This window comes from Hoplias malabaricus, chromosome X2, assembly GCF_029633855.1.
Source record: "Hoplias malabaricus isolate fHopMal1 chromosome X2, fHopMal1.hap1, whole genome shotgun sequence".
Lineage (NCBI taxonomy): Eukaryota > Metazoa > Chordata > Actinopteri > Characiformes > Erythrinidae > Hoplias > Hoplias malabaricus.
This window is the reverse complement of record NC_089819.1, coordinates 33949035-33962755: the sequence shown is the minus strand read 5'-3', so window position 1 is coordinate 33962755 and position 13721 is coordinate 33949035. Positions and strand designations below refer to the sequence as shown.

The following is a 13721-nucleotide window of genomic DNA, read 5'->3' as shown; positions in this document are numbered from 1 at the left end:
TGTTCATACCTTAGGTTTATTTTTATAATTATTATTATTGTTGTTGTTGTTGTTGTTGTTGTTGTTATATTTATTTTAAATAATTGAATTTTATTTTAGTTTCCTTTTTTAAATTCTTTTTTATATTGTATTTTTTATTAACTTTTAAAATATAGTCCCAATTTAATTATTGTTTTATATGTTTTTGGTTGCTTTTTTATGTGTTTATATAATTGTTTTTATTGTTCCATTTCCTTGGACAAAGTCACTGAGGAAGTTGGAAAGCTTCAGCTTTGAGTGGATTTTCCCAGAAATTATGAAGGCTTCCATACTGGGGGTACTGTTTTGACTGATATGCCTCTACAATATTGATAGTACATCAGGAACAATGGTATGAAATGGGCAAACTAGTTGTGTTTTTTCATTTTTAAAAAAGGGGGCTGGTCATAACACTTCTCAGCTTCCATTAGAAATTCTATTCCAATATACTGGAAAGGAGAATCTGTCCAATCATTGAACCTCAGATTCAGGAGGAACAGCTTGTTGTGATGTCTTGGTTAAAACATAGAAAATTTATTTAAACAATCTTTGGTTAAAATTAAGTGTCTATTGGACTCCAGAAAGCATTATGTCATTAGTACATCCCTTTCCAAAACAACATTTTGTACTGGAATTGTGTGCTGAACTAAAAGAGGGAAACGACTCTTTTATTTCAGATTTTATTTACTGTATCAGATTTTAAAATTATTAAAAGTTTACAGACAGTATTTGTTGGCTTTATGTTTAAATGGCTTAACTTAAAATGCTGAGGATAGCCTTGGAGTCTGGTGCTGTACTGGAGTTTTAAGCACCCCCTCTTGACAGAGCTTCTGTAAATTAATTCTGTAGTTAAGTTGGTTCAAGTTTGCCCACAAAATTTTTCTATGGGATTAAGGTCAGGACTTTACAATGGCTATACCAATACATATTCACCTTGCTGTCTTAAGTCATTTTATCATGAAATTCTGTCTCAGCCTTGAGGTCTTTCTTCAGTAATTCTAAATACACTGAATGATCACTGAATTAGGAATCTATGCTTACATGTCTCCTGACTATACAGGAGCACTTTGTAGTTCTAAAATTACAGACTGCAATCTACCTGTTTCCTTTCATACTTTATTAATCCCCATTTCACCCTGCTCTTCATCCTGGCTAGGGCCACCACCTCAATGTCAAAGCATGCCTTTGGTGGTTCTGGCACTTATTGGTGTGGTTTGTTGCATTTATTAGTACAGTTTATTGGTGCAACATTCTCATTTATTGTTAAAAAATTAGGGTAGGTAAACGGTCTTTCCTCTGAGCTGATGCCATGAGGGATGTGGTTAGGATTTACTGGTTTTAAAGCCTTTATTTGAAATAAAGTGCTTGGTTGGGTGTGAAGTGTGAAGGCAGGAATACTAGTCATTAAGTGCTACAGAATGTACAGGTTGAGGTATACTGGTCAAATCCACAAATGACCTGCCTTTAAATAACTCATGCATGACTGGGCGCCATGTGAGAAGGTAGAGGTTGAGTAAACTTAACGATTATGATGACAGAAATTCTAATGTGACGAGAGATGGCATGACTGGTAATCCAAGTTCTCAAAGTACAGGAGCAATCAAGGGGTTGCACAACACGACAGAGTCATTGTGTTGTGCACAATGTAGCAGCCCTAAAAAGTCAGCAGTAGCAGCCCTGAAAGTCAAATACTACAGAGGGGCAGTAGTATTAATTAATAGAGATGTCCTCCTCTGAGGAACATCTCAATTAATTAATACTGCTGAGGAACTCAAGCATGGTGGCAAGGTAGAAAGGTTGACTCAAGGATGACAGAGATGCCTGGATGGCGAAAAGAAGGTGCCAGAGGAGATGCAGCATATGAGAGGGTGAATTGAATATGAGGTGTCGTTGGGTGCCTGAAGGCTGGGCAGGGGGCTGGTCCAAGGCATCGCCTGAGGGTGGCTGCACAGGTGAGTGTTCAGGATGAAGGCTCACAGCAGCTAGAGGAAACAGTGCTGGAAAGGAGAGAGGTTGGGTCGAAGGTCTGTGGTAGGAGAATGTGTGAGCTGCAAAGCTGGGTGCAGAGAAGAAAGATGAGTAAGAGAGCCAGGAAGTAAGATGCAGCAGGAGAGCATGTGAGCCTTACAGTGGGCACAGGGTGCTGCTATTTTTGTGAGGGGGAGGGCATCTAGGGGCAGCTATGGATGAGGGTCCATAGCTGCTTCTGAGGATAGAGCATAAGTTGTGAAGTTGGAGGTGGGGCGGTGTGGCCACAAAGCAAGAGGCTGGGACGAAGGTCAGCAGTATGAGAGACGATTGGCTGTAAAAGAAGAGGCAGGGTGCAGCGAAACTGCAAGGGGGAGGGGACTAGGATGAAGTACCATATCAGGAGAGAGGGTGGGCTGTAAAGGAAGAGGTGGGGGTGTGGGAAAGCCGCAAAGAGAAGGTGATTAGGATGAAGGTCCACAGCACCACATTAAAAGAGGATGAGCTAGAAAGTTGGAAGCTGGGAGTAGTACAGCAGCAAAAAAGGGCGGAGGGGGGACTAAGGTCCACAGCAGCACCGGAAAAGAGAGCATGAGCTAGAACGCTGGAGCAGCACAACAAAAGAGGGGAGGGCTTGGGACAATGGTCCACAGCAGGACATGAAGAGAGAGCATGAGCAGGAAGCTAGACGGTGAGAAAAGCACAGCAGCAGTGGGGTCAGGACATGTGTCTGTAGCAGCACCTGAAAAGAGTAAGTGAGAGTCATAAAGTAAGAGGCTGGGTATGGCACAGTCACAAAGTGAAGGGGTTGGTATGAATGTCCACAATACATGCAAGCTGTCAAGTTCGAGGTTGGGAGAATGAGGCGAGGGCGGGATGACGACTTCGAATGCCAAAAGTGCTGGGCAGGAGGCAGGCATGCAGCAGCACCTGTGGAGGGGTTGCAAGCTGAAAAGATAGATAGATAGATACATACATACATACTTTATTGATCCCCAGGGGAAATTCAAGGTCTCAGTAGCTTACAGACATCACATACAACAAGCACTAAAAGCAATGGACTAATATAAAGAAAAAAATTCCACTGTACATAAGAGACAATAGAAGATAGAACATGATACTAAAATATTAAATGCTAAAAATACTTTATCACCTAAAACAAATATCAAAATCGACATAGAGTACTTAAATATACTATATAGGCTATGGAGTCATATATCAAAATATCAAATACCAAAAAATTAACATAGTGTGCTTAAGAATGATCAAACATAGCCTGGCAAGAATCTGTGATACAGTGAGCAGCTGAGGATGATCTCTTGAGTGCAGTATATAGTTTAAAAGTTGAAAAAGCGTGGATAGTGCAAGGGGTATGGAATGTGCAATATCAGTATAGACTGAGGTTTGGAATTAGAAATAAATATAGTAAAATAAATAGTACAAGGCAAGGCAGTTCTGTGCAATGATCCTGTATTAAGTATAAAACTACTATTGTAGCTCTCAGGTTAAAGCACACATGAGGTAGATGAGTTGGTTGACTTGTCCAGTGGTTGACTTGTCTATGGTCCAGTTAGGTACACGTACAAATATGGAGGAGGTGGATGGGCAGACATACTATGCAGAGATGTCTATCAATAGCCCTGGGGACAAATTACTTCCTCAGTCTGTCAGTTGAGCCTGGCAGTGAGTGAAGTCTCCAGCTGATCAAGCTCTTCTGCTTAGTTATGAACTTAGCCCCCACTACAGAGCCAGCTTTCTTAACCAGCCAGTCTAGTCACCCAGCATCCCTGTTCTTTATGCTTCCTCCCCAGCATACCACAGCATAGAAGAGGACACTGGCAACAACAGTCTGGTAAAACATCCTGAAGAGCTTACTGCAGACATCGAAGTACCCCAACCTCATCAGGAAGTACAGCACGCTCTGCCCTTTCTTGTAGAGTGCTTCAGCATTGGCTGACCAGTCCAGTTTATTGTCTAGGTGTAAGCCCAGATACTTGATGTCCACCACCTCTACATCGACCCCATCCATGGTGACTGGTAGCAGGACAGGCTTTGACCTGCGGAAGGTCACAGTCTCCTCAGCTGTCCTCTGACCTGATCAGCTGTGATGATGGGGGGAAGGGGGGGAGAGCCGGGGGAGGTGATTGTCTCGGGGGGTAGTTGGATGGCTGGAGACTGATGGCTGTTGACTGAAGCCATTAACACCATGTGGGGGAGGGGTGTGATAGCCTGTGATGGGGGTCGCCCAGAGTGTGACGAAGGTGGTGTTGGTTGGTCAGGCATGCACAGAAGAGCAGTGGGTGGCTGGTATACCACTGTCATTGGAGCTGGATCAGGATCAGGGCGGTCAAACCTGCAGTAGAACTGGTTCAGCTGATTCACCATGTAACTGGTTCAGTTGATTCGCCATGTCCAGATCCCCCTCCACAGAACTGCTGCTCTTCTTGAGGCCAGTGATGGTCTTCATACCATCCCAAACCTCCCTCATGTTGTTCTCCTGCAGCTTCTGTTCCACCTTCCTTCTATAGTCCTCAGCCTCTTTCAGCTTGACTTTGAGTTACCCTTGTACGCACCTCAGCTCTGCCATGTCTCCCTCTCTAAATGCCATTTTCTTCCTATTGAGAAGGGCTTTGACATTGCTGGTTATCCAAGGCTTGTTGCTGGGAAAGCAGCATACAATTCTCGTGGGAACAACAATGTCCATACAGAAGTTCAGGTAGTAATGTGTGACCAATGTGAGAGAGGTCCTTGCCACTCTGTAACACGCTCCAGTCTGTGGATCCAAAGCAGTCCCTCAGAAGCTCACCTGCTTCAGGTGTCCATTTCCTGAAGGTGCGTGTGGTGGCTGGTAGCCTCTGTACTTTGGGCTTGTACACTGGCTGTAGATGAATGAGGTTGTGGTCTGACTTCCCCAGCAGGGGGAGGGGTGTGGCACTGTATGCATCCCTCAAGTTTGCATACATGAGGTCTATTGTTCTGTTTTTCCTAGTAGGGCAGTTGACAAACTGGTAGAAATTCGTGAGAGTGGAGTCCAATGTTATGTGATTGAAGTTGCCCGAGATCACAAAAAAAGGCATCAGTGTGTTGAGTTTGCAGCCTTGCGATTGTTGAGTAGATGACGTCACATGCTCTGTCCGGAAGAGCACGCAGCGGAACATAAACACACACCACAATGGCGTGCAAGTCGGAGACTGACCGCCAATAACTCCACATCCTTACAGTCTCCTTCACTGTAACATGTCTGGGATTGCACCATCTGTTGTTAATGTACATCACCAGTCCACCTCCCTTCTTCTTGTCAGACAGTTTGAAGTCTCTGTCCAAGTGAGCTATACTGAAGCCGGGCAGCTCAACGTTAGCAGTGGGGATTTGGCTAGTTAGCCATGTCTCCGTAAAGCATAGCAGGCTACACTCTCTGTATAACTTCTGGTTTCTTACCAAGGCAGCCATTCGTCAGACTTGTTAGCCAGAGAGTTCATGATTCCCATCACCATCGAAGGAACTGCTGTCATTGCTGTTAGTGATTGTTGTATGTGATGTCTGTGAGCTACTGAGACCTTGAATTTCCCCTGGGGATCAATAAAGTATCTATTTATCTATCTATCTTTCCGCCTTGTCTTCACTTTTATCCCCGCACGGCACCCTCTTAAACACCATAGCTCCTCCGGATTGTTGGCGTTAACTCTACCAGCATTCTTCCGTAGTGCGATCAGCTGATTCCTTGTGTGCACAAGTTTGCTGTCACTGGGTGGTTGCGATCGGTCCATATCCATAGGATAGAATAAAACACTCCTCAAAGTATGTAACTAAAAATTTGCAAGATAAAAAAGTAAACAAAGACTTAGAAAAAACACAAAGAGACAGAGACGGAGCTACCTCGAGATGCTGCCACTGTCCTTGAGGAGACCTTGAGGAGTGGACAAATGTGCTTGAGGCATGGAGTGGCAGCTGCTGCAGGGGGAGAGGGTGAGATGATGAGGGGAGTTGTGGGATGATGAGATGAGAGCGAATCAGCAACGAGGATGTCGTGCAATGAGAAGACTGCATTGAGGGCCCAGAGTTCTGGCCATGAGGCAAGCCTGCAGCAGCAACTGTGGAGGGGTGCAAGCTAGAAACTTTGATCCATGAAGCGGTTGCTTCCTGGTGGAGAGTGTGAAATGATATAGGGAGGGGGTTTAGGATGATGAGTAGAGGCAGGAGGGAAGAAGGAGCCAATTCAGAATGCATGATTTTTCTTCAAGTATTTCAAAATGCAATCATCTTGGCGAACACTGTGAAATAATGCCCTGCTAATGTGCAGAAATATGCAGATTCCAAGCCATTGTCTAATGCAGCTTAGGTAAAACTATTTGAAAGCAGCCCTCTAAGGCACCGATTTGCAGGACAGCAAAGACAATAAGACATTGAGGCTAATGCCTTCCAGCTCATACACAACCAGGAAGAGTAATAGGAAGAGAAGGAACGCTCCAGCAGGGGGCGTTGAGTTGGGAGAGAGGAGGTTGTGAAGTCATCTCATTGCTGTGCAGGGGCAGTGGAGGCGAGAGAGAGTTCCTGTCATTAGCTGAATGAGCGAAGGGGATGCTGTTGTTTTGGAGCTTGTTACTGGAACACCGTGACGGTTCAGCCGGAGAGGAGGCTGCACGCCGGTGGGTGGAGAAAGAGGTACGGTTTCATGCAGGTCACAGTGAAAGGAGAAACAGGACAACAGTTTGTGCAGAAGCAAGTGTGCTTAAAAGCTTGTAGCAGTGGGAGCATTGGGGAAGCAGGCATGACATCAGCTGATTGCGTCCCCAAACATGAGGCAGTCTGATTGCTGTTTCTGCTGAAGAAAGGAAATTGAAGAGTTTGAAGCAGTTAGAGCAGTGAGTGAGTAAGCAGGCATGACGATGGCAGATTTGCCTTCCCCAAACACAAGGTACACCTGTAGCAGTTTAGCAGGAGATGGAGGTAATGGGGAGGCACAAAGTCAGTCTAAGGCAGATGCAGGGGTTCACTCAGGAGGCCGGTTGCAGTGGGAGGAGAGGCTGGAATGTGCCACTGAGATATTAGAGCAGCCTCAAATAGAATACAGGCTCTCAGCTGTTTGGCTGAAGAAGAGGAGGAATAGGAGACTCAGTGGACTTGATGATGACCAAATGCGGCTGCAAACATGAGGCAGAGGATCAGCAAAAATGAACCCAGAGTGGAAGAGTGAGCTGATATTGCAATGCAGTTGAGTCTATGTCCGCACCTTGAGACAAATGCAGCAAGTTTGACCAACGTTGAAATGACGTGAGTTTGCAGAGTATACAGTCGTGAAAAAGTTAGCACACTCCATGATAATCTTTGTCTTTTTGAACATATTTTAACATATAAACATTTGAGCTTCGTGTTTATATTCAAGAAATAAAATGGAAGAAATGATTAATAAACATAATTTGTAAAATGTAATGAACAAAAATTTACATTTCTTGTGAGGAAAAAGTTAGTACACCCTGTGCCCTAATATCTCGTATTTCCCGCTTTGGCTCAAGTAATTTCAATTAGATGTTTCTTGTAACCATTTACCAGTCTCCAACATCGACTGGGAGATGGTTTTTCCCATTCCTCCATGCAGAATCCTTTCAGCTGTGTGATATTTGTGGCGTTTCTTGAATACACAGATCACCCCACAGAATCCCAGTAGGATTAAGATCCGGGCTCTGATTTGGCCATTCCAAAACTAATTTCTTACTTTTGAGCCATTCCTTGTGAATTTACTGGAATGTTTTGGCTCATGGTCATGTTGCATGGTCCACTTCAGCTTCAGTTTTTGGACAGTTTGGATAGTCTCACATTTTCCTCAAGCACCCTCTGATACAGTGAAGAATTAATAGTAGATTCTATGATGGGGAGCTTGCCAGGCCCTGCTGCAGCAAAGCATCCCCAAACCATCACATTTCCACCTCCCTGCTTCACGGTTACTGTGGGGTTCTTGTGCTCAAATTCTGTGCTGGTTGTCATTTGTTACTGTGCCCAAATAATTCAGCTTTGGATTCATTTGTCCAAAGCACATTGTTCCTGAAGTCTCTGTCTTTGGTCTTGGTCTTGTTCTTTCTGGCAAACTTTAGTCTTGCCCTGATGTCTTTTTGACAGCAAGGGTTTCCTCCTTGTGCAGTTGTTTCTTGATGCATGTACCTTGAAAACATCAGTGGCAAGAGCTTCTTGTAGGTCCTGTTTTATGCATCATGCGGTCTTCTCTTGGACTGAACTTATTAAGATGGCCTAACCTGGTCATTTTAGAAGGTGGTTTAAATGTCCTTCACTTACAAATCAGCCATTCTGCTGTCCAGAATATAATTTACAATTGTTTTCAGATGTTTTTACATCCATTTCCAGACTCATATACATATATAAACTTTTTTCAGAAGGATTTAGGGATCTCTTTAAATCTCGGCATGTTGATACCACTCACTTCAGCAACCAAGGGCAAATCAAACTAATATCTGAGGTTTAAATAAGAGCCTCCTCTAATGTCCTCTTTAATGATGGTCTAATCATTTGTAGCTGATGTTGTGTATTTGATTCTAAATATAGACATTTAAACAGTAATAAATGTAGGGGTGTCCTAACTTTTTCCTCACAAGAAATGTACAATTTTATTCATTAAATTTTGTGTTTAAATGTCTTTATAAGTAATAACAAGTAATTTCTTCAGTTTTATTTGTTTAGTTATATAAGCTCCATCTCTCAGTATGGTTCAAATGAACCCCATATGTCCATATGTTTAAAAATGTTCAAAAAGGTTTTAATGGGGTGTCCTAACTTTTTCACATGACTGTATATAGGGCTGAGGGGAGGAGTTGGATGTGGTCCTACTTCCAAAATTATGTTATTATCATAATTATTCATAAATTATTCATTAACCGGGGGCTCCAGTTTCCTCCCACAGTCCAAAAACACACATTTGTAGGTGGATTGGAGACTCATAAGTGTCCATAGGTTTGAGTGAATGTGTGAGTGTGTGAGTTAATGTGTGAGTATGTGTCAACCTGTGAAGGGCTGCTCCAGGGTGAGTTCCCGCCTTGCGGTCAGTGATTCTGGGTAGGCTCCAGACCCACCACCAACCTGAATGGGATACGCGGTTATAGACAATGAAGGGTGAAAGATTTTAGGTTCTTATTATGGCTACTATGAATAATATGTATGTGGTAGGTTTGCCTGAAACAGCACATTTTACACCAAACTACTCTGAATAATTTTGCTTGTGTACTCAATAGGGGCCATTGCCCATGCAGTCTTCTGGGAGCTGATTACTCTCCTGGAGATGTGATCATGACACCATCGGGTGTAAAGTAAGCTCTTTTTTTGGACACAGTGTAAAATTAAATGGCACTTAACCTCTTGCTATATGTCTCATTTTATTACGTAAGTTCAACTTTGATCTTTTTTTCATTATTCAGAATTTGTCAGGATGGAAAACTGGTTGTGAAAAGCAATATAACTGGTGAGTGGCACATTTCTGATTATTTTTGGTTTTAAATCTGAGATCAAGGATAGTCAGTTGTTTGATGTTTTGTCCTTTTTTGCAGGATATCTTCTTTTAGCCTCAAGTTCTGTTGATTTTGGTATAAGCCTGGATTTGTTCATTATAAATACAGTGGGGAAAATATGTATTTGATACACTGACTGTTTTGCAAGTTTTCCCACCTACAGAGAGACAGAATCTAAAAAAATCCAGAAAATCACATTGTGTGATTTTTATATATAATAATAATCATATACAAGATAAGATGTAAAATATCCTATGCCAATCCATTAGAGCTTCACATAGGGTCCACCCCACTCTCTTCCTACCAGCAGCCACACAATGCATGCTCAGTGCCACCAGTTTCATGTGATCTTTACGTGCTACATTACCAACCATCACAACACCACCTCTACAGTGCATTTCCCCAACTAATCTGTGTTCTCCTTACGCTCAGCCACTGACTAGACCTTTCTACTGCTTCTGATGACTCCTTCACAGCTGCCCTTAGTTTCCGGCCTCTAATGCTGAACTGCATGAGCAGGGACGTGGCAGACTTTTTTGTGAAGTTGGAAGGACATCATAAGTTGCTCCAATCAAAAAATACAACTTGCCTACATTGCCCACAGTTCTTGCCAAGTGATCTTCTGCTTCTCTAAATTCTCCCAGTGAAGCCATTGGCCTTGTTTTGCCCATGATGCTGCTGTTGCATACCATGCCTCCTCTTCCTGATCACAAAAAATCTAGTCATTCAACAAAGATCCGTCTGAGGTTTTGTCACAGTACATGGATAGAATTGTCAAAAGGGGTAAAAAGCTTGCTGCATCAGTTTGTGAAGGACTAACAGATGAAAAACAAGAAAGATGGCTACTGGTGTTTTTCTGTATGCTGAATAATAATACATAATCTTGATTATTGCTTATGCACACATTGATTAATTTTATATATTAATTACATAAATGTTTTTCTTTGTCTATTTGTGAATTTTGTCATTCATTAATTACAAAAAAACTTGTATCAAGTTATTTAGTTTATAAAAACTTATATGTAAAAGTATATGCATATACTTTTGTCTTACACTTTCATTGACATTTTAGTTTCATAAAATGTGACAGATCTATCCATGTACTGTAACAAAACCTCAGAGGGATCTTTGTCGAAGTCCTCAGAAAAAGGATCATAATCACGCCAATCTTCTTGCAGTTGGTTGTAAATGCACTTTTTGATTTGCTCATAACAAATGCATCTGGTTCGCTGGTAACCCCAAACTGCTGAAACAAAGCCTCACCAATGATGGTCTCACAGTCAACCAGAATGTTCATCGTTTTTTATTTTTATTTTTTAATACATCCAGAAAATGCACTTGGTTGCCTAGCACATGTGTGCTCCTGCTGTGGCAGGTGATCAGTTTCACACTCAATACACTCTTTCTCATTCCACACCCTTGTCATTAAAACAAGTGCCAAAGGTCTTATAAAAAAAACTTGACATGAAATTTCCTTCATATCCCTTTTTTAATCTCCATACATGATAATCTCCTCACAATGCTCTTTTGGTATATATATATATATATATATATATATATATATATATATATATTAAAAAACAAAATATTGTTTAACATGTATAGAGGTTGCTGAAATGCCTAACCCTAGCAAAAATCCATCCATGCCTTAAGCATGAGACCTAGGTAAGCCTATTTGAGCTCACAGTTAACCAGAAAGTTAATATTTTGTTTAGCACACCCAGAACATACAGGAATGCCTCCAACACAGGATTGCTCCTGCTGTAACAGGTGATCTGTTTTACACCTAGGACACTTTTTCTCATACCAGACCAAAAATGATTTTTTGATGATGATCTTCACTTTCCTTCATCTCTTTTCAAATCTCCACACTCTAAACATTTTGTTGTTTTTAAATCTCCATACATGCTGCTGAAATATTTAGTTGTTTTTAAATCTCCATACATGTCGCTGAAATATTTTGTTTTTTAATATCCATACATGACTCTGAAACATTTTGATATTTCCACCACCCCCTTTCACTCTGTCAGCAGAAAACCTACATGTCTTAGCACATGTGCGATGATGTCACATAAAATTCCTTAAATGCCATTCCTATCAATGTTTTCCTACTAGCATTGAGATGACATCATGTAGGAAAACCTCCTCCCAAGTAAGGGGGAACTCATGCACCAAATGTTCATCCTTTTCTTAACACCTGTTGTGCTGGCACATACAAATAAACCCCCCTCCCTATAGCAGCCTATTGACTGCAAAAGTCCAACCATGGCCTAACCATGAGAACTAATGAGAGAGACTGTGTGTGTGTTATGTTGGTTTTTCAATTCTTTATATAACATTCTTTAAATTACATTTCTGACAATATTTTTTCTACTAGCATTTAAGGATGACTTTGTCTGGAAAACAACCCCCTTACCCAAGTAAAACATGGGGACAGCACAGTGTCAGCTAAAGGACATGACTTAAACAACAGTAACTCTAGAATAACTGTGGGTGACTGTAACACATTCACTTCATTAAAATTACATTACTACTTTAGTGTGATATGATGAATGTGTATTAATTTCTAATAAGAAATTTGACTTTCTGAAATTTGATTTTAATAACCTTAAAAAAAAAGTAAACTTTCGGTCTCAGAGACATCCCCTCCTTGCACCAGCAGCTGGAATTTGAGATAACACAGAGCAGAGTCATAAAAAACACTCTCCAGGGACCCTTTGTATGACCCAAGGCCACACAGGGTCAAGAGAAGCATGCAGAGAGACACACAGACTCGGATAATATTCCACTTTGATTCCATGTCCTCTTACACCTTTTTAAAGACTGTTAACTCTAAAAGACTCAAAAATCCCAAAGTTCTTACATAAAAAAGAAGTTGTATATGGGCACAATTGTTTGAAATTAATTCCATTTGGACAATCAAAATAGGTGGGATTAATTTACATGTGTTTAAAAACATTTCTTTTTTTTATGAACTTATGTAGAACCAAGGTAGCCACATACCATGTGTGTAATGTGTTTAAGAATTATGTCTTTGTGTTAACATATAATCGTTTATATTGCAAAAGGATGATTCAGCATCATGGGGTAGTCATTTAAAGGGGATGGTCAACAGGAATCGTCTTTGTCTTGTCAAGGGTCATACATTTTATGTGATGTCACTACCAGGGTACAGGAAACAGCCAGTCAGGAGCAAGAGAGGCTCCAATCCTAAGGCGGGCTTTCTAAATTTTGGTCAAAAAGCCCAGCGGCACCAAATGAGACGACTTTAAAGCTTCAGAGACTCCAGGCTTTGGAATTTTGGCATCGTCTTTTCACACACCTTCGCTTCACTTGCACCCTTTTTCTCTTTTAACCTTTTTCAAATGGGTTTTGAGATGACCCTGCAGGCTCCTCTGCAGGCGTCAGACTCTCATGGCTTTCTTAAATAGTCTTGGGCAAAGCATGGTCCAGATAGAACAGAAGTTCTATTTTAATTTTATCTCTAGTAGAAACTATAGTTCTGTAGTTTAACTCTAGCAAAATTCAGTGCCACCCAGAGCATGAGAAGACCTCTGACCCTCAAAGTGATGACAAAGCTTCCGGACCAGCAATGAAGAAGACGGCCACACGCACCCTCAGAATGACCTTCTGAGATGAGGAGACACCTGCCCAGGAGAGACTGGCATGGACGTGTCTCCCACAAGGCGGCAGATCAGCGATGACAGAGAATATCCCCACAGATAACGGAGTGGTCCCCATGACGAAAAGGGCGAGAAAAGGAACACCCACAACTGCAACGCTACAAGGCCCACGGCGGAAAGCCCACGCGGGAAAGCACAGCGCGTCAGTGACATGATCCCAGCTATCTCCAATCTCCAGCATCTCCCGGGATACGTAAGGTCACATGGTTTCATTTCTTTCATTGCTCAGGAGGTTGGTGCTGAATGCTTGCTGGGATAAACGATAGCCTTTCTAGAATTTAGGGTAATTATCATAGAGAAATTCCCTCACATATTAATCTCCCTGTTCCCTCATGCATCGCTGTAATCAATTTCATTATGTGAATGTATAATTCATATTCATTGTTCGATATCATTATTAATAAACCAGTTGTGTAATAAAACCAATCCTTGGTTATTTGTGTGTGCACTTTTCTTGTACGGAATTATTCCTTCTAGCTCAGATTCAATTTCAGAGCCAAGAACCTATGGCAGGTCAATGAGCATAATTCATTAATAATAA

General features: G+C 41.7%; 1 protein-coding gene across 1 annotated transcript in view; it reads left to right on the top strand.

The window, feature by feature from the left end:
- Positions 1–13721, top strand: part of LOC136676794 (otogelin-like) — a 474914-nt gene that overhangs the window by 212264 nt on the left and 248929 nt on the right. Inside the window, exons 21-22 of the mRNA XM_066654019.1 lie at positions 9225–9299; positions 9408–9451. Of these exons, the coding sequence (XP_066510116.1) occupies positions 9225–9299; positions 9408–9451 (119 nt within the window). The remainder of the gene's footprint in view (positions 1–9224; positions 9300–9407; positions 9452–13721) is intronic.